The sequence below is a fragment of the Barbus barbus genome, assembly GCF_936440315.1.
Source record: "Barbus barbus genome assembly, chromosome: 38".
NCBI classification, from domain to species: Eukaryota; Metazoa; Chordata; class Actinopteri; order Cypriniformes; family Cyprinidae; genus Barbus; species Barbus barbus.
In genome coordinates, this window is record NC_136716.1 from 3196162 (window position 1) to 3221436 (window position 25275).

A 25275-nucleotide genomic window follows, 5' to 3' on the forward strand; every position below is an offset into this window, starting at 1 on the left:
ACTTAACACAATCTGGAAGCTTCTCGTTACTTCTAATAAATCTTATTTGATTTTATTCTTCTGAAATGTCTGCATTGTTTTATATCACCCCTTTATTCTGGCTTTATGATTATGTAAAATGACTTGTTTCTGTTATTGGTCATACAGTCCTAGCAGTCATATGAAGTTGCGTATGAACTACTATTTGAACTCTGTTAAATCAAACATTACAAATATTCCTCTGCAAACTTTTATTGGGATCAAAGTATTTTCTGCTCCGACCCGGAGTGTTTCAGGAAACCTGTTCACCTGGAAGCGTCGCACCCTTTTTCCATCTCGCAGCTCTCCAATGACAGGAATGGACTGAAGATGTGTGTTTACTCGAAACACAGCTCTGTTATAAACAGTAAAGTTAGGTGTGAATTATACATGTACTCTTATCAAATACAGCAAAATCATCGCTTTTTCACCTAACATTATGATTACAAACCCAGAGAAACCTCCCAGACAAATACAAGAGTTTAAAGACACACCCTGCTATTGTGTGTCTGGATATTTGAGCCATTAAATACTCAAGTCTTTCACAATCACAGTAAACGGACAATAAGGGAAAGGAAGGTAACCACTGAAAATCATATGTGGATGAACCTGTTTGATGGTGATATTGCAGACGTGGGGTTTGTTTTGATATGCAATAGAAACTCAAGCAGTTCAGAATTCAGTAATCATGCAGAAATCTCTCTCATGGAAACCTCACATTAACTGCTGCCATCATAGAAATGCAAATTACGACTCCTATTATTAATTCATTAACGCTGTCAAGAAATCAGACAGCCTGTGCAACAAGCAGAACAAAGACTGCCCAGATGGACAGCGGGTCATGTTTCTCATCAACACCAGAGAAATATCAAATGATCTGAACACCTTCAAAATCACACAACCCTGAAGAAACCATTGATTGTGGCAGAAGAAAACATCCTCTCGTTCCTGTCACTGTGACCGTCCTGCTGCAGAATATGGAAAAGTTATTTAATTATCCTTTGAAGAAATACTGGCTTACTGCAGTACATACTACAAAATGACACGAGAGATAATTGATTAGAACCTCCTGAAAAAAATCGTACACTTTAGAAACGTAAAGGCGAAAATAAATAAGCACAATAAATAGGAAATACTTAAATAGACACTGTTAATTTTCCACATCATTACATGTAGCTCCCTTCCATTTAACAATAACTTGAATCTTTATACATAAATCACTTTCCTTTGTTTCCTAACCTGATTCTAATGTGTAATCACAAACAACAACCTGAAAAGAAAAAGTGTAGTACATTTCACAATAAATCATTCATATCCTTAAGGATTTGTGGCAAACCTTCCCTTCTGGGTGTCCTTTAACTTCACAAGGAGAGTCAACAAAGCCTTTCACAATAACAGACCAGCTACTGTTGTCCTACTATTGATAAGAGGCTTTGGTTTAAAAACACAAGGTGGTTTCTCTCATTTGGATTTCTCTGAGAAGTTGGATACTGTTGCGACAGCATTTATATCATCCTGCGCAGAAGTGTCATACAGCGCCATCTAGATGACACCACCTTCAGCAGTCACACAAATACAGAACAGAAATTAAGGAGTTTTTCATTTAATTTATAAAAAAAAATGCATATACCCACTGAAGCTGAACAACATCTACCACTTATTTTTTCCTTGTGGAACATGTACTATCTGTGAGACTCTTTCAGTTGTTTGAACAGAATAAAATAATATTAACAGGCAAAGAGACAACTTCAACACAAAGAGATAACAAACACAGCCAACGACATCTTGAATATAAAAGGAAAAACAATGGGGAGGAGAGGAAATCTCAGAAACAAAAAGGTAAGTGCAGTAATGATCCCAATTGTATAAAATATTATTTTGCATTTTTTTCTTTCATCTTCTGCAGTCAGGAAACGAATCAGATACAGCACGTTTTCTCAACACGTTCATGCAAGCTGATATATTTTAAAGTACAAATGGAAATATATTTCTCATAGGTTATTGGTTAAAAAATGAAAAAGAGGATGTGAGTAAACATCATTTTGATTTGATGTAATAGGCAAATAACTCAAACCCTCAATAGTGTTTTTTTTTTCTGAAAAAAAAAAAAAAAATTTTAAGAAACTACATTCATTTCCATGACCACTAGTCCACGTCTTTAAAAATTAAAATAAAATGAGAAAAAAAAGAAAAAAAAAAACCAAATGACCACTTCAGCACTGCCCGTTTAGTATTTGTGTCTCAGGAAACACACACAAATAAGATCCTAAAGTACACGTACGACAAAATACTGCATATCTACTAAAGACTGCATTAGGTCAGTGGACATGGTAGCTAGCTGCCATGATACAGAAAAAAAAAAAAAAAAAAAGAACAGAAACCTCCCCACATTTCCCTTTGCCCAAGAGAAAAAAAAAACGCTCATTTTTCCATCTGTGAATATGAAGCTGAAATAAGGAGCAGGTTCACATTTTAAGAGCTAATCGGTGTTAAACAATGTTTGGCAAGTCCATATCTGACCTGTCTTTTCAGTCGAATGCAAATGTTCAAGACCTCTGACTGGGAACAGGGGAATCTCGAGCACACATCAGATACATGTGCGTGACATTACGTTAATATTTGTTTGGTAACACTAAGGGGGTTCGTCTATTTGCTCTCCATCCACCTTCAGCCCAGAGTTCATAGTGATGGAGACCTTGTCTGCTGGGTTACACCCACAATACATTTCACTTTATAACTTCAAGTAGGCTATATTAATATGCGTGTGTGCATATATCTGTGAGTATTTACCTAATCATGTAAAAGGCCCACCGTCCGTCCTTCAGAACAGCAACTCTCCCTTTCCTCCTCCACCTCGCATTTCTCTCACCCCGATTCTAATCATTACTGACTTTCATCTCACCTCACTATTTGGCACCTCGGATTCATTAACAGGTGATGTGGCTGCAGCAGGTGGGGAGAAACAAAAAAATGGGTTGAGGTCAAAGGTCGTGACATGGCTGCCCTAGTCAGTGGCGTTCTGCTCGTCTTTCTCCGCTTTGATGGGGACAGTGTCCCCTCCGTCTTCAGTCTTGACTCTTTTGGTGTCAGGCTGCTCTGCTTGGTCTCCGTTCTGCCGTTTGGTTGGTAGAGACGCCGAGGCCGAGGCGTGGGTCGCCAGCATGTGCAGAGGACTCGCTGAAAAACAGCAGACGGATCGCGTTAGCTGTGCACAAGACGTGCTAAAGCAATGCAATGCAATGGGTTCAAAGCTAGAAACGGCCAACTACATTCCCTCAGTTTGTAAAAACACAAATGTGCTGACAGGGGAAGTCTGTGCTTTTTATAGATTCATAACCATATAGAGGAGTGTGGACCGGAATCATGAGATCATGATTATTTAGCAAGATTACTCACTGATGTTGGAAACATTACAAATTTATTTTAATATTTTTGTTTTATGGGCTTTTTGTGCCTTTTTATTGAGATAGGACAGTAGAGAGACGACAGGAATGAATTGCCCAAATTAATGGGGTTTTTAGTCTAATTAAAAGGCTAGTAGCAGGACTGTAAAATTAATAGATGTGATTATGATCATTTGATAAAAATCACAAGCGCGCTGTAGTTACTTTTGGGATCATTTTACAATTTCATATTCTGTCAAGGAGACCATTGAATGGGCCACTGAATGGTTTCATGGTGCTGGTTGTTGTATTTTAATACACAATAGCAATGTTTGCAAATGACATTATCGACATTTAAAATAAAATGATCCCAAACATAACTACAGTGCTCTGCCGCAGTAACACACAGTCAGTGAATACAATACCCTTCCACCAGCAGTAGCCTACAGCAAAACCCACTGTTGCTCACATGAAACATTTTTCTGTGAGCATTATGACAAGTGAGGAACAAAGCTGTGTTTATAAGAGAAATAATTGGTTAGCATGGGAGATGTTGAATCGCGACAATGCTTTTGGATTCATGCCGTTCGAGCCCATACATTTAAAATCAAGCCATATTCGGCTTTGTGCGGTCTTGCTGGTTGGTCACGAATTTCCACAAATGGAATATTTACAGGTACATCTCAAAAAAATTTAATATTGTGAAAAAGTTCATTTTTTCTTGTAACTTATTTCAAAAAGTGAAACTTTCATATATTTTAGATTCGTTACATGTAAAGTAAAACATAGTTTTTTTTATTTTATTTTGATGATTAGAGCTTACAGCTCATGAAAATCAAAAATCAGTATCTCAAAATATTATAATATTTACATTTGAGTTTCAATTAATGACCATCCCTACAGTATAAATTCTGGGTATCTCTTGTTCTTTGAAACCATAATAATGGGGAAGACTGCTGACTTGGAAATGATCCAGAAGACGAACATTGACGCCCTCCACAAAGAGGGTAAGTCACAGAGGGTCATTACTGAAAGGTGTGGCTGTTTACAGAGTGCTGTATCAAAGCATATTAAATGCAAAGTTGACTGGAAGGAAGACTTTGGGTAGGAAAAGGAGCACAAGCAACAGGGATGACTGCAAGCTTGAGAATACTTTCAAGCAAAGCTGATTCAAACACTTGTGAGAGCTTCACAAGGAGTGGACTGAAGCTGGAGTCAGTGCATCAAGAGTCTCCACGCTCAGACATCTTCAGGAAAAGGGCTACCAAGCCACTTCTGAACCAGAGACAACGTCAGAAGCGTCTTACCTGGGGAGTGGAGAAAAAGAACTGGACTGTTGCTCAGTGGTCCAAAGTACTCTTTTCAGATGAAAGTAAATTTTGCATTTCATTTGGAAATCAAGGTCTGGAGTCTGGAGGAAGAGTGGAGAGGCACAGAATCAATGTTGCTTGAAGTCCAGTGTGAAGTTTCCACAGTCAGTGATGATTTGGGCTGCCATGATGTCATCTGCTGGTGTTGGTCCACTGTGTTTTCTGAAGTCCACAGTCAACGCAGCCATCTACCAGGAAATTTTAGAGCACTTCATGCTTCCTTCTGCTGCCAAGCTTTATGGAGATGCTGATTTCATTTTCCAGCAGGACTTGGCACCTGGCCCACACTGCCAAAGGTACCAAACACTGGTTCAATGGTGTTACTGTGCTTGATTGGCAAGCAAACTCGCCTGACCTGAACCCCATAGAGAATATACGGGGTATTGTCAAGAGGAAGATGAGAGACACCAGACCCAACAATGCAGATGACCTGAAGGCCGCTATCAAAGCAACCTGGGCTTCCATTACACCTGAGCAGTGCCACAGGCTGATTGCCTCCATGCCACGCCGCATTGATTCAGTAATTCATGCAAAAGGAGGCCCAACCAAGTATTGAGTGCATAGAAATTAACATACTTTTCAGAAGCCTGACATTTCGGTTTAAAATATCCTTTTTTTTATTGATCTTATGTAGTATTCTAATTTTCTGAGAAACTGAATTTTGAGTTTTCATTATCTGTAAGCCATAATCATCAGAATTTCAAGAAATAAAGGCTTGAAATATTTCACTCTGTGTGTAATGAATCTGTATAATATATGCATTTCACTTTCTGAAATGAGTGACAAAAGATATTGACCTTTTTCACAATATTACAATTTTTTGAGATGTACCTGTATAGTTTCTTTTCCCAAATCCTCACCCTCTAATTTTGCAGGGTTATTTTCTTGTCATTCATTTTTAATCCCTGTTTTCGCACCTCTTATTGTGGTAAACGTGCCAGTGGGAAATGAACGATTTTGTGGCCATGAATTAAGAATTTGTTATAACTGACTAAATTCATTATCTCATTTTAGTTCAATCATGGGTTATCAAGGGAACAAAATTAATAAGTCGTAGGAATTAACTAACAAGTTATGTCCTGCTTGTGTCTCGCAGCCCTGTCAAAACACAGTGATATGAACTAGGGAAATTATAATTAAACATAACTTTCTAAATATCTATTGCTTTCTATGTTGAAGGACTTTGTATTGTTTGTATCGTAATGTCCCTTTAAAGTTTGGATCACATTCAAAGCGTAATTTGTACATTAGTGAATTATTTATTTTCGCAAAAGACCCAACCCTGTCACAGTCACTCACAGCCGCTTGCATGTGTTTTGCACATGAGCCGCACGCACCACAAATTTAAATTGCTCAAATCAACCATAAATAGATTGAATTGATTACATCTCTTATTGACAATTAATTGTCGATTAATTGTTGACATCACTAAATTCAACTGAAAAAAAAAAATTAATATTAAAAGGGATCATGAACTGCCTCTATTTTTTTTGTACTGTTCTGAGGTCAGTACATTAAATTAAAAAACAATTTTGAAGTAATAGGCTATTGTCTGTCCTGTTTTTGACCCCCCTCATCAGAACGCTCCGTTTGAATAGGTGTGGCGGATTGTAGAGCTGGAAGTAAATGCCACTGCTATGATTGACTTGTATAAGTTTGACAGTCTACATCCTTCACAGATGGACACTGCTCTGCTGCGCGTTCATGACGTCACGTAATGACGTTGAAAAGGTCACGGTTGACTTAGGCGGAAGTCAGTGTTTACAAATGTGCGAAAGAAGGACCATATACACATATTCAAATGTCTTTGTGTCAGTTTATCGTTTAAAATGCCCATTTCGTGTGCGTATCCTGGGTGTTTTAATATTAAAAAGCCTACTGACTTGGTACTTCCGCCTACCTCAACCGTGACCTTTTCCACGTAATTGCGTATTACGTGACGTCACGAACGCGCATCACAGAACAGAGCAAGGCGAGCATTTGTGCTTATAAAACTTAAACTTTATTTATTTTTGAAATGACCGATCGTTTCGCTAGATAAGACCCTTATTCATCGTCTGGTATCGTTTAAAGCCCTTTGAAGCTGCACTGAAACTGTCATTTGGACCTTGAACCGTTTGGGTCCCAATGAAGTCCATTTTATGGAGAAATGTTTTCATCAAAAACCTTAATTTCTTTTCGACTGAAGAAAGAAAGACATGGACATCTTGGATGACATGGGGGTGAGTAAATTATCAGCAAACATTTTTTTAAAAGTGAACTAATCCTTTAAGACTCTGCTACGCCCCCCTAAAACGGCTCATTTAAACACGCCCCCACATGTCTACATCACGATGTGGGGAGATTTTCATAACACCGCCCCAATCTATACACACAGAAAGAGCGCGTGATTTTTATTCTGGCTGTAGCGTTATTGCTGCCGCCGGCGCCATGTCCTGGAGACGCTGTTTCTCGTTGTGAAAGCAAAACTACTTTGTTTGGGCTTCCAAAAGAGGACACAACTAGAAATCAGTGGTTAAGTTGTGTTTACAACACCTTTCCAGAACAGTTCAACCCAAATATTCGAGTATGTGCAGCACATTTTACACAGGACTATTTCCTGAACCTGGCAGGAGAGTAGCCTACAATGCTGGCTTGCTTAAAGGCTGTTTCTATAAAGTGGGGCAATTTCAACTTTGCAAGGGCAGTCTGGCGCTTCTGACTCTCAGCCTGCAAGTACGTGTCTGCTACTGACTATTCAAATGAGAGTTTTGAACAGTGCGATCGGAGAAACAACAAACAACAAGAGCTACTCTACAAATGCAGACATGGTAATGTTTACGAGGCGTGATGTAACGCGACGCGTAAAAAGACAGTATAAGTCATTATAATCAGTAATTATGTCCCCACTGGATGCAACAAATGCCCTGTTTATAATGGGTTTTATTGTTTTAGTCTCGTCTGCATTAGGAAACGCCATCACAATACGGTGAGGGGCGTAACATTTCCATTACACGCTTGAGGTATTCAGCTAATAACAACGCACTGGATAGCTGGCCAATCAGTGCACGCCTCACTTCTCAGAACGATGAGCTTTGTAAAAATCAACGTGTTTCAGAAAGACGGGGCATAGAAGAGTAACAATTTACAGTATGTGGAAAATAATGTTTTTTTTAACCTTAAACCACATAAACACATTGCATTACACCAAATACTGTTCTTTTTAGCAACGTCATCACCCCTTTAAAACATTATAACGATAATGATCCCAACATTCATAACGTTGGGATCAGAAGGAAGGCAATGCAAATACTTTTTTTCCACAACTTCGCACTGCACAGCACCTTGTTGTCTTCAGAGTCATCTTTATCGTAGACCTGTTCACTTCGCTCGTAAACACTATAAGCGACATTGATGTCAAACTTATTCTGCAAGGTGGCGCTTATCCATACTATTACATCAGAGTAGAAAATTCAAAAAGTTATCATTTTGGCAGACTGCCTTCAATATAAGCTTTATAGACTAAAGCTTGGTTTTTAGACTAACAACAAAGTATTGAGTTCTGAAACGTCCAGGATGTTTTTAATAGTACAATGATCACTTGTACTATTAAAAGATCAAGGGAATTTTGGTTTCTCAGTTCATGACCCCTTTAAAACTATGTAATTCATTCTTAGAACAACACAATTAAAATTAAAATAAATTCAGGAAAGATAAAACTAGATGCAGTGCACTGAAGCATTAAGGGACATGTGGATGTAACGGAAAATAATGCATTAGATTTGCAACGCAAGAAAAAATAAGAAAAAAAAAAACTGTAGTTGAAAATGTATAATTAACCACCCAGCTCTAATAAATGTACTAAGTTATGCCATGTAAATTCTAAAATGCTGGCTGTAATTATAATGTAAATACAGGGTGGTAACACTGACATTAGTTCCTAACCTGTGTTGCCAGATCCTTGGATAGCAGTGACCACATGCGTCCCATTTTGAGTGATGGCCTTAACAGGCAGCTGATGCTGGCCAATTGGAGCCTGTTGCACTATGGTAACGGTCTGTATGGGGCTGGACTGGGACGTCTGAAGAATCCGACTCTTCCCACCTATAGAAGTGGTTGTAATAGCAGGCACCGGCTCCACTTTCACTGAGAAAAATGTGAAAACAGCATTAAAGATTACCAGTTCTCTCTGACATCGGAAACGGTTAATGTACATCCAGCCAGTCTTACTCCAAACCTCTTCACGATGATGCACCGGCTGGATATACATTATCCTGCTCATTACATGGCTATTTGCCACATAAGTAAAGAACTGGACGTGCAATATTGATTGGAGTTAAACTCGAATTTTGGCTTTTCACCAAATAGATAGATACATGGACAAGAAATAGCATCTAAAGGTTGGACACACCAAGCCGACTTCAAAAAACTAGCGGCGCCGAAAGCCGATGGTGTTATCGCCTCACATCGGCAACGTCGGACAAAAATGTGCACTTGAACACACCGCACAGACTACAGCCGACTGCAAACCAACACGTGCGTTCGTGACACGTGAGGAATAAACGGTCTATATCAGCAGCTATCAATAGTAAATATTCATCATTTAAAAGCAGAAACCGAAACAAGGATATACGAAAAATTTGCAGATATATGAAATAGGGCTGTGTATCACCGGTAAAGTCACGATACTGCACTGAATTTCATCTCATAATAATTTAGTAAAACAGCCGTTTATCAAACACTGCATACTATAGGGCCGTTGCCAACTATTGGCAGAACAGGCACTTGACCTCTGCATTATGAAGGGCCTCCATAGTCTGAACCACAGTACAATATAGGTAATGTCATATGTTTCATGTTTACATCGAGCACTCCCCACCAGGTACAATATTCTGATTGCTTGTATCTTGTTTTTAAGCCCATAAATAATAATGTACTCATTCTAATAAATTGATATTGTAATGCACTCATATTAATTATATATATATATATATATATATATATATATATATATATAAAAAAAATAATCTTAACATTGCACAAATTAGCGCACTCCCTACATTTAAAAAATAATAATTAGAAGAGCAAACTAATGCGCTGTCTTCACTGTCTCAAGCACACACTTTCACTCAAACAGATCACGTTGCGGCCGCACACAGACATTCAGCAACACAAACGCTATAGCGCTGCCCCTCAATTTTATCAATAAAATACCTAATATATAATATATATAGCCCGTACAGAATTCTGCATGCTCACCTTTGAGCTCATGGTGCTCTCCGTTTTCATACGGTTGCGCTTTAACGATGCTGGACTGGGTAAACATAGGCTCTGCCACGTGCGTGTTGGCTGTAGACAGTCCGGTTACGGTCGCAACGGAAACAGCAGGGATCTGATGCACCACATGGACCGTCTGCATGATAGGCTGCTGGGATGTGGGAGTGGACACCGGTGTGGCGACGGCGTAGGTCACAGGTTTGATGGTCTGCGGTAGCTGCCGCTGAACTGTGATGAGAACCGGTTGGGTGTTGAGAGGCGAACCTGTGTGGAAACATAAGATTGGTTAAAATGCAGTGGGGAAGTCTAGAACAATGCCCCACAGATGATGATTAGCATCTCTATAAAATATAAAGGATGCTACATATTTACAGGTTCATTTATACAGTGAGCAAACAACAGTAAATGTGATACTACAAGTCCATTATGTTGTTTTAAAATTAAATAACTGAAAAAAGGAAAGGACCATGTGTTTATTACATTAAACACATAAATGAATATCACTAATGAATTTCCATGACTTTTCCAGGCATTTGTGATATGTGGGTAAGGATGCTTCAAATTTGATTTGATTCAGACTGATTCACCAGTGAACCAATCAGGTGTGAACATTATACTCAATACACAATTCCAATACTACTCTTAATTTCAGCGGAGGTCAAGCTTTAACTTGTGCATGAGGAATGACCTTACCTGAAGCATTTTGTGCAAAGCAAGCCTCTTGTATGACTGCTAATTTGGGCTGAACGGCTGGAGCAGGAGCGGAGGCAGGTGTGGGCTCCGGGTCCATAGGAACAGGTGAGCCTTCTCTTGATAAGCTGTCTGGAGTCTGAACGCCGCTGGAGTGGGCCGACAGTGCTCCTGTGTGGTTAGGAGATGCTGGAGCGCTCCTGAGATGCGACAGGAAGAAAACAGTATGAAAAAAATACTCGTGACATTGTTCATGAAGGCCTGTTTGTTAAAAAAGCATGGAAAGAAAGCAGTCATTCTCAAGGGACCCACACCACCGAGAAAGCATATAAGAGCAATTCAAGTCTGTCTGTTACAAAGTGTGACTACACCAATTTAGGAACAGTTCATCTAAAAATGACAATAGCCTAATAGTAACAACAAGGGAAGAATTCTAATGATCACCTGGATGAGAGCGGCCCAAGTGGGGTCCTGAAGCATGGCACACCGCGCGGCCTGCGCTTGCGGAAAGCTTGTTCGATGAGCTTTCCCTCAGATGAGGGGTCTATTCTCCAGAAAGAGCCTTTGCCCGGCTCCTCTTGAGATCGGGGCACTTTGATAAAATAGCGGTTTAAAGACAGATTGTGACGAATCGAGTTCTGGGATAGAGAAAAAGCAAAAAGGTCAACGTTTTTGATACCACTTAAGGTGCAAATTTAATTGCATTTGACACTTGTAAGGATGAAGCAGATAATAAGAGACGATGTGCAAATCCACTTACAGAGCGGGTATGGGTTTTTTGTGGCAAAATAATTAGTTTTGCCCCATGATCACTCTCCAGTAGAACACTGTGTTTGCAAAATTAATAATAGCTTTGCACCCTTACTCCGGCTCTGTGGCTTGAGAGTTTGGTGTTGTGCCTGTCCCATCTTTCAATAACAGCCTCATTGAAAAGTCTGCATTACATCCTGACAGCATGTGTAATATGCACTGAAATGTGCCAAACAAACTGTAAGAGTCAGACTGAAACACGCAACAACCATGTTTTTTTTTTTAACCTTTTCAAATGTTTAGATCCTTCAGAAGGGTCTGTAGAGCTGTAGGTGCTACACACAGTCAGTAGAGCAGAGCTTTGGAGTACCTCTCAGCTCTTTGGTCATTAAGGGACAATAGCTTTGACTTTAACTTATAAATGCAGATGATCATGCGTTGGTGTACCCATCAGTCTGACAGAACAAGTTTTTCATATTAAAAGCACAAAGGCGGCATTGAGATTCCTCATGGTATGACCTCTTTAGATATTCTCACTAATTCTGAAATATACTAACGAGTGCTTGTTACTCTCAGCTCCATAAAAAAAAAAAAAGTGTCAACACTGTATAAATTGTGGACCTTCCAAAACAATAAGTGAAAAAATAAATGCAAAATAATAAATCGGTCTGCTCAAGTTCACCTCAACCCCACAGACATGCAACAGCACTAAAACAATGACTAATTATATTAAATGACTAAACGGTCTCAAGACACTGCACACAGAAGAGCTGATTGACACTCACTTGCCAGCCCTTGTCTGCTGTTCTGTAATATGGATAATTCTTAGTAATGTGGGTATATATTCCATTCAGTGTTAGTTGTTTGTCTGGTGCCATTGTGATGGCCTGAACAATAAGCTGTGCATACGAGTAAGGAGGCTTGGAGTCATCCTGTTAAAAGACAAGAAAAAGAGCATTGGGACAAGTTACTGCATTTTAAATTTGTCCAATCTGTTTAAGAAATGTCCACAGGAACAGTGATGAACAAGACATCGTTATTCTACTTGGCAGCATGCGTTTTTAAAATGTTTCATACTTTTGGACTGTCTCCTCCAGACGCTTCCTTGTCATTTTCAGATTGTGAGTTTTCATTGATGAGATCAGCTGTGAGACCACGACCCATTTTATAACTGGACAGTCCTGCACCTCGGGGACTTGATGGACAGGAGTTGGCAGCGCTGATGAAAAATGACAAATAATAAAAGCATAATTAATTCTGAGATTTAAAAACTTTCCTAATGACACTTATAGTTGTCCTCTAGAAGCCTGCGTTCTGCAAGTGAACGGCGCATTACTGTGCCATCCCGAAGAGGCACAAAATCATTTTCACAGACTTTTACATTAACTGTTCCCTCCTGGTGAAATGCTCTGCATCCGAGCCGAGCAGCTAAGTCCTTACCCATCTTCAAGAAAAGGCTAAAAACACATTTCTTCCACCTTTTTTGACCCTCTTTTTTGACCCTTATATATATATATATATATAAAAATTGTATCTACTCGTTTTCTTTTTATTATATAAAAAAAACCACCTTGCTACATGTACTGCGTTAGGCTACCCGAGACTTGTCATCATTGCACTTGCATATTTTATTGCTCGTGTGTTAGTTTGATTGCTTCTGTTGTCCTCATTTGTAAGTCGCTTTGGATAAAAGCGTCTGCTAAATGACTAAATGTAAGTATAAGGCCTTTGGAATAATGCTGCCTTCACGTACTGGCTGACCAGTGGACTAACCCCACAATTACAAGACACATAACACACAGAGACATTTTCTTTATTTAGACCATAATTAATCAGTTACAAATGTAGCTAGGAGTCCGAGCTTCTGGCAGTTTTAAATCCAGTAACTTTGGACCAATCAACCCGTGGCTGGAATGACGAAGCTTTCACTCCCAAAGGAATTCATCAGGAATCTAAGCATTATACATGCACCAGGACACTTTACTCAGCACCAACAAAAACCAATGCAAGTAACCGCTTGTTAACTATTTAGATGCGCTTCTAGGCTTCGACCCCTTTTAATTAAGGTGATGTGATTCTTTGATGGTTCTAACAGGTTGTGTTTAGCTGATGTATAAATCCTGCCATTACACTCTACTCTCTTGCGTGCGAGCGCTCGCTCCCTCTCTCTCTCCGTGACTTCCTTGCATTGGCATCTATGTTTAATGTGTGTATGTCTGTGTATAGTTCGATGTTGCATGTTCCCCTGTAGTGTAGTTTAATAAACATCCGTATGTATTCACGCTTGGTTGTCTGTCTGCTGCTTACAGAACGAGGTCACTTTCACGTTCCGGTTTCATTACATGCTAATGAGCAATGTATCAGTAAGGAAATTATTTTTCGTGGCCAGAGAAATAATTTTCCTTAGAGTCAACAGACGATTGAAACTGTCCATACTGCGGACGAACAAATAATTTTATTGTATTATTAATGCTACGGTTAATTCCTGAAGATGAATATATAATTGATAACCCGTTATGATAAATTACGTTCATCTCTCTTTGAGCTAATTTGCTACATCCCTTTGTCTTGTGCTAAAGTAGTGTATTTATAAGCTAGATATGAATGATCATTCGAAGCATATTGTATGTTTTATAAGCAGCGAAATAAGCATGTATTTGACCGAAATTCCAGAATTGTCAGCAAACTGCATGTATAGCGTGGTGAATGTTTATATGATTGTCAACCAATGAGATGCTACATTTTATTATTTCCGACATTAAAGCACTTGAATACGACAAGCTCGTAATCACATTTACATTTACATTGTAATCACGACTTCATAAGTGAGAAATAGGAAATTTCCGACAGCACGTGAAGGCAGCATAAAGGTCAGTATGAGTTAAGATGAAGCTGAAGCAGATGCGCTTACCTGAGTGTACCTGTTGGAGACGGGAGGGGACTCATCAGGTGGGCGATGTTATCTGGAATGTTGATGGTCAGCGGCGAGATCTGGGGTTGGACCGCTTTCACAGGAGACTCCGGTGCGTTCCTGCGGTCTCTCTTGTCGCTGGACAAGGCAGTGAATGTAATTTTGATATTTGTGCTGGGAAATCGGAAAGTGCACCTACAAAATAGGGAACAGAGTTGGAATTTCAACCACTTGATGCATTGATGGAGTAGGATATTAAAAATACAGCAGACATGCTGACACACAAACCAGCCAGCAACAGAATACAAAAGTAGAGCCGGTTTATATATGGACACCAGCTTGACCCGATTACAGGACAGAAATATATTTGAACCTCTAACCACCATTCAACACAACCCTGCAGTGCGTTCACATTTCACATCATACATAAAGTATGCAACAAAAAAAATTTAAATAAATAAAATGCTCAGCTGTGAACTAAGTGGAATTAATAACTATGATCTGAGGTGAAGCTCATCTGATAAAGATGCACCCCTCTGCAACAGTAACACACAAGGTCAGAACTTGCCATCCATTATGCATATAAAAATGGAATCACTATAAATGTAAACAAATTTTAAATAAATGTGCACAATGCAGCTTTTTAATAATGCCACTGAATGCAAGGCCAAAATACTGCGTTAAAACGCGTGAGTGCAATAGACATACGACATTCTCATAATCATTATGCATAAAAACATTAATTATATTTACCAGGCTATTGTTTCTGATAACCATTCCCGATCCTTTCATTTAATTAGTGCTCCGCATACGTCATATTTCATTAACTTGCAAGATTTGGGTCAGCTGAGGACATCAGGGACTGAATGAACCCAAAACACACCGACCACAGGATTTGTATCATATTGACAATAATAATAGTACTGCGGTCGATCGTCATGCTGGAATCTCATATGAAAGATGCCATTAATTATCCTTTAGGGTCGGCTCCTAAAGATAACGCCAAAAGCAAAAGTAACCGTCGAGCGTTGTGACTAGTGTTGTGTAAACAGACTGGAGTGAATGGTTAGCTGTTGTGCTAATCGAAGGCTGCAGCGCGAGACGTGAGTTAGTCGCGGTTGTCATGATCAGCACGTGCTGTTAGCGAAACAAAACAAATACCGCGAGCGATCGTCGCAAACGCCTTCACGCGGCTGGCGCTGGTCTAATCCCTACCGACAGTCGTGCGCTTACATGCGGGGAAGCTGGAGAGGAGGAGCCCCTCGTCTCTGAAACACCCCGTCCACGAACACCCCGTTTTTGCCGAGGCATCGAAGGTAGAAATCTCCGCTTCCCGTTCCATCCTCGCCGGCGGAGAAAATCTCGAGGTGCCTCCTTGAAATAAAGCTGGAGTGGCCCATGCTCACGTCCACGGAGCCTTGTGATGAATTCCGACCGATGGTGACCGAGCGCTTCTTCATCAGATACTCGAATTCTCGGCCCTCGAGCCGGGCAACAACCGACCCTGACATCCCGCTCACCGCCATCTTTATTATTTCTCTTGACTGGAATTTTAGACTATTAAAATGAAGCAGCTGATGGTCGGCCGCGAGGCCTGTTTGCAGAATTTAGTGGGGGGATCGAATCAAAGGATGAGAAATAAATACGAATGAACGTGCCAGCCCAGGGACAGCGGCTCCAACCCACAGCCGCGACAGAGAGAATGAGAAAACGCTCAACTCTACCAAACAAACCCTGGAGGCGGGGCCTGGCTGATTGAAAGCGGTAACGACCAATGGCTCTGCGGCTCGGGAGGGAAAAAAATGGAATCCACCAATCAGCAGTGAGACGAACAAGCGTGTAGCACAGAGGGTTGGTTGCGCCGGTGTGCTGGCTGACACGCATGTACTTGATGTAGTCGGTGTGTTCAGAGGCGGATTGGTGTTGCTATAGAGTTTGGTTAGTGATGCTGTCGTTTCATGGCATCATACACACAAAATAGCACACTTAGATTTTTTGGCGATATTATAATCCTCTCATCTCTACAGGACTTCGGTTTCCTTGGCAATACTTGTGTTTCTTAACGTTACGCTTATAGGAACCCAGCTTGGAAACAGTCTAAGTTACTCTATTAAAGGTTCTTGTGTAATGTTAGTATGCTGCATTGCAGATTAGAGATGAATCATATAAAATGCTAAATCTACGGATCATCAAGATTTTCATTACCATACTCTCTGAACAACAAATCAACATAAAAGCAGAATCAACTTTGTAAACTTTGCCATGTTTATCACGTTACACAACGAGAACACACTGGAAAAAAGCACAAATTAATCATAAAATGACTTCCACACCCATCTTTCCACCAAGAGAAGAATCCTCTCTACCACACATCAGAAGTCTGTCCCATCATCAGAGGCCTGAATTGCTCTTATCATTATGAAAGAATTGCCATTCTTGATTTTACAATCATCTTTAATTCGTCATGTGATACTGAATTCAGTGGCCATCATATTATATCATCATCTTCATGAAATTATGCATATCACTTGCACGTTATCAATGACAAAAGCATCAAATGAGTAACAAAATAGCTTATAGATACATTTCAAAGAACGGTTATAATTAAGACAAAAACATAAAAACACTGTTCTTCAGGTGACAAGACCGACTGGGCACTTTTCTAGAATTTGAGTCCATTAGTCTTTAAAAGAGAAAGATCAGGGCGTCAGTGGCTACTGCAACACTACATAAAGTGCTAATTCTACAGCTAATAAAAAAAAAAAAAAAAAAATGCTGTTCAATGCATTCATCTGCAACCAGGTTTAAATAGTTTGCAATTCACCTTACAATTAACCTCTTGTACAGTAGCAATGTAGTCATTCTCAATTACCTTGTGAAGAAAACAGGATTTTGGGGTTGATAATTTTAGACTAAATACGATGACGCGATTCTTCATTCCTCCCCACGGCCGAATATGTTGTGTATATCAGTCTCATATCTTGTGTGATAGTATGGTCACTGAAGTAAAACTTTTACAGAGCACTGATTATATTAATTTGATTTTCTTAAAGCCAACAAATACGTGAAATGAGGAGCACACATTTACACCATAAAATAGCTGTTTCGTTAATCGTTATACTTGTCTAAATGCTATGTAGTTACATCATTTTCATCCGGTATCCTGCGTTCATACAGCAAGAAAAACAATAGCTAACAATAACAAATAGTTAGCAAATACATAGTGTGAATGATGTACATGTTTACACCCGCTTCTGCTCTTAGTCACAGAGGCGCTTCCTACATTAGATTAGGTTTTGTTAGTGGACAAAGAGATTCGCTCTCGCTACCTAGCCAAGGACATCCAAAGCTTAAAAAATCCTATGGAAGACCATTTAAAAAATGTTGTCTTTTCAAAAAAATAAGGTTTCCCTCTTGTCACTCCACAGAATGTGTTTTCTGCGGTCACAGTTTTTCAGTCATCTCTCTGTGTTTTTAAAGAAAGGTCTCATGTTTGAGTCAAGAGAGTATTTAGAGTTTCTTTTGGTCTCTCCTCCATATGTCTGTCACGGTCACCACTCGAGTCCTTTGACATCCTCAAGAAAGAAACAATCTGGTAAAGTAAAGTAGTGTCTATGCTCAGATCTTCTCGTCAGTCATTTCCAGGAACTGAGCATAAACATCCCTTGAACACTCCCCTTTTTGGTTGAACAGAAACTTGTAGTAGCTGCCATCAGCACAAATAGCTGGAGGAGGGTTGGAGGAAAAGTTAAGTCATAACAGTTCTGCAAGTCATATCAGTAAATGATTGATTATTCACAGCACATGCACGTTACAGGCCTATGAATACAGTATTTAAAAAAATATGACCTCGTGTTTAAAGTGTGCATTTAATACGCTTCACTCTACCTATAACAGCGTTGGGTTCTGTTCCAAAGGCACAGACGCAGGGCGAACCGGACGGGACCTGGAACTTGGAGAAACTCCATTTGGAGCTGAAATACTTGGGGAGAAAACTGGCCGATGCCAAGCTGTGGTAAAAGAGGGTTTGAGGACTGTAAACAACGTTTGCAATAAAATACGTAGCATAAATTCCAGATAATGAAAAATTGATGATTTCCACTAAAACATTTAGTGTGCTCTAACACAAACCTGGACTGCTTGTTCTTTTTGGGATCCTCTGCAGCAAATATGTGGACTGTGCCATGGTCACTCGATACGCAGATAAGAGAGGCATCTTGGTTGAAATTGATGCTGAAATAGAAATACACTCTGTTATAAATACACACATATTCCCCTTTACAGTAATACAATAGGATAGCACGCGTGCAGTGGATTACCAGTATATATTGGCAGTTTGCGATCCTCTTCTCAGCTCCTGAATAAGATGACCTGCTGAGGTGTCGAATATTCTGATCAGGGTCCCCTAGAGAGAAGACATTTTCTCCATTAGCCAATCGCTGACATATTCCTTGGCCATTTAGATTAACGAGCAGTGCTGGAATAATCCCAGTGTATCCAGTGGCATGATCAAACAGAGATTTGCTCTGCATGTCACACACATAACCCAAATGAAAATCAAAATGAGAAGACGATGCCAAAATCAACAGTGGCACTGAACTGACTTTTTCAGATGCCGTGGCTATCCGTGTGCCCTGAAGGTTGAGAGCGATGCAGCACAGAGCTCCTTCATGTGCAGGAATATCCACGGGCGGTTTCTCTGTATTGGCCAGATCTACGATCTGAACGTGTCCGGAGTGAGTGGCTGGGAACGCTAGCAATGAATTGTTGCTGTTTGGGCACAAGACACACAAACCTGCAAAGACAATGAGAGTTTTATATTTGTCCTGTAAAGATTAACAGGCATTAAAGGGATACTCCACCCCAAAATGAAAATTTTGTCATTAATCCCTTACCCCCATGTTGTTCCAAACCCGTAAAAGCGTTGTTCGTCCTCGGAACACAATTTAAGATATTTTGGATGAAAACCGGGAGGCTTGTGACCAATGTTGCCTCTAAGCTGAACATGTTCCCATTTCTTGAGCGAGAGGAGAGACATGTTTTAAGTGCGGTTTTGTGCAAAAGCGAAGGAAATCCGCGTACGAGTGGGAAGATTTGCGCTCGCACATTATATTAATCTACTTTCGCGCTACAAAAATGCGCTCTCGACATTTGGCAGTTAAATAACGCCATAATGCTCTCCAAAATGGCGCTACGCTGACACAGAGACAGAGAGGAGATGAATTGTTGAATAAATGAAAAAAAAAAAAAATAGTATTCTCGTCGTTCAGATTGAACCACTGATGGCAGATGGACTATTTTGACGATGTTTTTCATACTTTTCTGGGCCTTGACAGTGTTATTTACTATGCAGTCAATGGGACGGTCACAAGCCTCCTGGTTTTCATCCAAAATATCTTAAATTGTGTTCCGAAGACGAACAAAGATTTTACGGGTTTGGAACGACATGGGGTTAAGTGATTAATGACAATTTTATTTTTGGTGTGGAGTATCCCTTTAATGCTTGTGGTTTAATATCTAAGACCTCAGATGAATCGCAACTACACGACTTACCTTTAGGGTTATAGCATGTTTCAAAGACATGCAGCTGATGAGGATTATGAGTAAATGTGAACACTTTAATCATCGAGTCCAGGACCACCACAATTCTGAAACAAAAAAAAAACAACCCATAGCCATTTGTTCTTTATAAAGAACTTAAAGCTAATCATTATCGTTCTCCTAATAAATCCACAAACTAAGGACCAGCATTATCAAAAGCTACCAACTCTGATGGAAGGCTGCTTTCGTACGGTCCGTGCGTATTTGGTGTACTGCGCACTGGAGAGCTTCAGAGGTTTCTAATTTTAATGTGTTTTTAAAGCATTGCACAATCACAGACATGTCTAATGCAAAGGCTGATCAGAGGTGTTAAGGTTAGTCAGAATCCACTCATTAGTTAAGAGTGCTGCATATACACCAATCCTCTCATTTTAACCGACAAAGAGTAGATATGATGTAAATAAGATTCATTGATTGATTGTAATGTGAGAGTGCAGAACTCAGCATGAAGTGACTGAGATCTTCAGTGATTATAAAGGCAGCTCGCTTTAGGTCTATAATACATTCACAATTTGAATAAAAGTCATGAAACTGACAGTAAAATACACCAGTGATAACGTCTACTAGAGTAGCTTTAATAAGTGTCTACAGTTAGATCCTAAAATAACTCTTTGTCCTATTAATTGTAAAGTGTTTTTGTTATTCATTTTATTACCAACTTGCCATTTTTCCACAAAAATGATGTTTACGCATTTGAAAAATATTTGAAAGCTACATAATAATTTTGACGCATTTTAACTTATTCTATTATATAAATATGTTCCGAGAGTCTTTGTTACGGCATTGAAATTTGTGCAGTACCATGATATTTTACTAGTATTATTGGTATTCTACTGACTACACTATTTGTCAGTCAAAGACTGTGCGGCTGAAAGAGTAATTTCTGTATTTGTGATTTTGTAAGTTTGAATGTTGTCTTGCAACTTTAAAGACAAACTGATTCCAGCTTTACAATATCAACGCATGAAAATAATTTGCCTTAAAAATTATCTTCAAAATATCCTGAATCAGTCAAACAAATATTATAGAATTGAAATGAAGAATATAAGAACATATGAGTTCAATACCTGTCACGGCGAAGCTTAACAGCTTTGACCTCTGTAGAAAACTCAATCTCTATCACAGTCTTTTTCTTCAGGTCATCCCAAATCATCACTAACACAAAGACAGGACAGATTTACTTGCTGAAATAATTTATGTGTCAACCAGATCCAAAATCCAGTACAACATGCATTAAAAAATGCAAATGATTCCGTAAACCCATCAAACAACTGCCATCTCCAAGAGAAATATACCTTTATTGGGAGGGTACTTTGGTTTTTTTCCGCCTCCAACAAGCGCAAGATAATTGCATCGAAAAAGCATCTCCACATGACCAACTCCTCCCTCAAGAAACTCTGAGAGCAAAGAGAATTAATGAGAGTCAGCAGCTACCACAATACTGTCGCTGACAAAGATACCATAAACTGTGAATGGGGAATGAATAATTGTTGCTAAATGTTCATCCTTATGTTTCTAAAAGTTATGGTGACAGTGACAGTCGTGGACTAGCTGTGCGTCGTCTGTCTGTAACAGTTATCATGCATTTATACTAAACTTCTGTGAGACAAAAGACAAACAGGTGTCTCCACTTATTGTGTGTATTTGCATTAATAAGGCAAGTTTTAAAATCACAAGCAAATATCTGAAGTTTCTAACCTTCATGTATTATTTTAATATTTGTTAACCCCTGCTATAAATGTCTTATCCAAACATCTGTCATAAAAAACAGCAGACTCACCTTGTTTTTCCTTTTCTTTGAGAGGATCTGTGTTATACACCCTGAATCCATTTTCCATTCCACACGCAAAACATCCTGGTGGGGAAAAAAAGACATTTTAGGGGAAATACCTGCTGCTCTACAGTTTCACCTTTAAGAGGACCATCCTAGAGATGGACTAAACAGACTAAACATCCACATGATGGTGTCAGAACCACAATCCTGTATGTCTACATGCGTTTATGACAACAATTTATGAGCATCTGCTTGGAAAGCAACTAGTGATTTGCTCCCAAGGATGTACAGCAAATGTATTCAGGCACCTATACAGCTCTGGGAAAAAAATAAAAAATAAAACAAGAGACCACTCTAATTTTTTTCTTAAATCAGCATCTCTACATGTATGGCAGCCATTTCATTCCAGTGTTTGTTGAATTCCAACACAGGCACACCTAATTCTGCTTAATGAAGTACTGATCAGGTGATCACATAAACCAAATCTTAATTAATGAGGAAAAATATTAAAAACACTGATGTGGCCATCACTATCCTTTTGAAACAGGGCCAGCTGGATGGCAAAAAATCAGTGCTAGTAGTGCCTCAAAAGTAATCGAAATCAAATAATAACCATTGACCATGCCAGGCTTCAGGTTGCTTCCATCTTTAAAATTTCAAAAACATGACCAGGATGACCTCCAACTGATTCGGATGTCACTCAGCATGACATCAAGTAGCATACAAAAGGAATGGCAAACAGCAGCTGGGGTGAAGTACACAGTGAAGATGGTTTAAAACAGTCTCCTAGGGGCAGGGCTAAAGTCGTGCAAAGCTAGAAAAAAGCTGTTCATCAATGTGAAGCAAAGAAGAGCCAGTCCAAGGTTTGCAAAAGATTGGACCGTAGAGGACTGGAGTAAGGTCGTCATCTCTGATGAGTCCAATTTTTAGCTTTGCCCAACACCTGGTCATCTAATGGTTAGACGGAGACCTGGAGACGCCTGCAATCCATCCACTGTGGAATTTGTTGGAGGATCGGTGATGATCTGGGGGTGCTTCAGCAAGGCTGGAATCAGGTACATTACTTTTTGTGAAGGGCACATGAGTGCAAGGATGTCCTGGAAGATAACTTGCTTCCTTCTGCTCTGACAATGTTCCCCAATCAGAGAATTGTTTTTTTTTCTTTTCCCAGCAGGACAAAGCTCCAGGCCACACAACCAGGTCAACTGAGGTGTGGATGGAGGACCACCCAATCAAGACCCTGTCATGGTCTGCCCAATCTCCAGACCCCCACTGAAAACCTCTGGAATGCGATCAAGAGGAAGATGCATGGGCAAGCCATCATACAGCCGAGCTGCTTGAATTTTTGTGCCAGGAGTGGCATAAAGTCAGCCAACAGTAATGTGACAGACTGGTGGAGAGCATGCCAAGATGCATGACAGCTGTGATTGAAAATCAGGGTTATTCTACCACATATTGATTTCTGAACTCTTCCTATGTCAAAACATTAGTATTGTGCAGTTTAAAAATGACTATGAACTTGTTTTCTTTGCATTATGAGGTGTGAAAACTGTATATGTTTTGTTATTTTGACCAGGTGTCATTTCCAGCAAATAATAAATGCTCCAAATGACAATGTTTATTTGTAATTTGGGATACATTTTGGCAGTACTAATCAGAATAAAACAACAAAATGTGCATTTTACTCAAATGCATACCAATAAATTGTAAAACCAGAGATACTGATAATTTTGCAGTGGTCTCTTAAAATTTCCAGAGCTGTACTGAGAGAGAGATTCAGGATCGTGCATGTCTGCACTCTGTAGTGATGACAAAAGAGCAGCACTGTTATTCACTTATTATTGATGGGTCTTCATGACATCCGGCTATGACTGGGTGTAAATGACTGTGCCAGAAAGTAACCTGCATTAATTCTTAGCTGAAACCCGTTACCATCTTGATTTCCATGGGCTATGCGTCAGTAAGAGTGTTTAAAATACAGTTAGGTGAGCCCACATTGTGGCATAGTTACTAAGTCAGCGCGTTATCAGATTTAAATTATCTTAAATTACATTGTAATACAGGGTTAATCAAGTTCACTGAAATCCAAATCTCCAGATTCATCCCCTGAAAGTCACAATATAGCAGAGCTAGCGCTAGCATTATCCTGGCTACATCAGCTATCAATGTTTATTTGATGATATGTTGAAAAGCGGTCCCTTTTAAGAACATGACAGTTTATGTTAATATATAGAGTTGTCGGTCAATTAAAATACAAACAATAAATTACAAAAACGCTGACGCCCTACAAGGAAGACACTCATGTGACTTTATCTTTATGGCTAACCAGTTCGTTAGCTTGTTAGCTTGCTAAGCAAAATCTTGTTTATGAAGTGTGATATATCTTTCAACTAGGCGTTTGGACTTGCAACATCTTAATAAAAAAAACTGATGTGTTTTTTATGTCAAACATAAATAACAGTTCACTGGCTTCTGTGATACCGTAAACTGTAAGAGTGATGTTAGCTTGCTTTAGCTAATAGTAAACATCTTACCGTGATCCTGATTAAATCCAGCATAAAGTAATCCATTACCGTGAGGGTTTGATGGTAATGAATTCATAGTGTTTGGCGTTATTTGGCTAATCTAAATGAAAAGACTGGAAGCCTAACTAAAGGACGGCATTCCTCTAAGAAGGCTAGGGCTGGCAGGCTAATGCTAGGTACATGGGGTTTAATATCATGACCGTCTCTCTCCAGCCAGGAAATAAAATTGGCAGAGCGCCTGTTGTTCCTCCTTTCTCCGGTTTAAGCGCAGGCTGCGACCGCGGATCGTAAAGTAATCTCTCTGCAGGAATAAATCCCAGTGTTCACGCGTTATGTGGTCTGTTTATTTCTATAATCAGATTTTACAAAAAACATAGAACTTACTGCGGTCTACACGTGACTAACATAGACTTTTACCAACCGATATCGATGTTTATAAATACGCATTTTCTGTGCTGCAATAAAAATGCAGTTTTCCTAAAGGCTTATAAAAACGGTACTGTAGGCGAAATTTTAAATTCTACCTAAATATACATATTTGCAGTAACTGGTTAAGTATGAAACTCTTTCTCTAACGCTTAGTCGCTGCCCCAGTGGCCTAATGGATAAGGCACTGGCCTCCTAAGCCAGGGATTGTGGGTTCGAGTCCCATCTGGGGTGACTTCTTTTCTTATTTAGCTTTTGAATTAGAATATAATTCTAGAGTGTTACGTTACAAAGCTGTACGGATCAACTAATTACGAGCGTGTGACAGAAACTACTAATGTTATAAGAGATATTTTCAAAGCCGTTCACAGGTGGTTCCATGGTGTAATGGTTAGCACTCTGGACTCTGAATCCAGCGATCCGAGTTCAAATCTCGGTGGAACCTAACTTTATTGTTTAATCGTGTTGCATAAAGAAAATAATTTACAATGCAATAACTTCAATAAGCACTTTACACACTCTTTTAAATGTTCATATTAAATAAGAGTGCATCTGAAACCAAAGCGGATAT

General features: G+C 39.4%; 2 protein-coding genes across 4 annotated transcripts; both read right to left on the reverse strand.

The window, feature by feature from the left end:
* Positions 1–217: 217 nt before the first annotated feature.
* Positions 218–16719, reverse strand: foxk2a (forkhead box K2a). Of its 3 annotated transcripts, none has more exons than XR_013783087.1 (10): positions 15612–16719; positions 14379–14573; positions 12545–12686; positions 12253–12399; positions 11162–11355; positions 10721–10917; positions 10010–10291; positions 8696–8896; positions 2921–3195; positions 218–373 (listed from the first exon to the last, which is right to left on the reverse strand). XR_013783087.1 is itself a non-coding variant. In XM_079397217.1 (9 exons), exons 1-9 carry the CDS (start codon positions 15902–15904, stop codon positions 3023–3025), a joined length of 1824 nt encoding a protein of 607 aa, XP_079253343.1. In that variant the 5' UTR covers positions 15905–16719; the 3' UTR covers positions 1153–3022. The 3 variants fall into 3 exon arrangements, 1 of the variants encoding a protein (XP_079253343.1); XR_013783088.1 differs by having other exon boundaries at positions 2809–3195; XM_079397217.1 differs by lacking the exon at positions 218–373 and having other exon boundaries at positions 1153–3195.
* wdr45b (WD repeat domain 45B) lies at positions 16624–25257 on the reverse strand. The gene is made up of 10 exons (XM_079397218.1): positions 24288–25257; positions 21760–21834; positions 21275–21376; positions 21047–21134; positions 19932–20026; positions 18983–19173; positions 18698–18783; positions 18510–18611; positions 18267–18388; positions 16624–18103 (listed from the first exon to the last, which is right to left on the reverse strand). The coding sequence occupies exons 1-10, from the start codon at positions 24352–24354 to the stop codon at positions 17997–17999; spliced, it is 1035 nt and encodes a 344-aa protein (XP_079253344.1). The 5' UTR covers positions 24355–25257; the 3' UTR covers positions 16624–17996.
* Between the last annotated feature and the right edge of the window lie 18 nt (positions 25258–25275).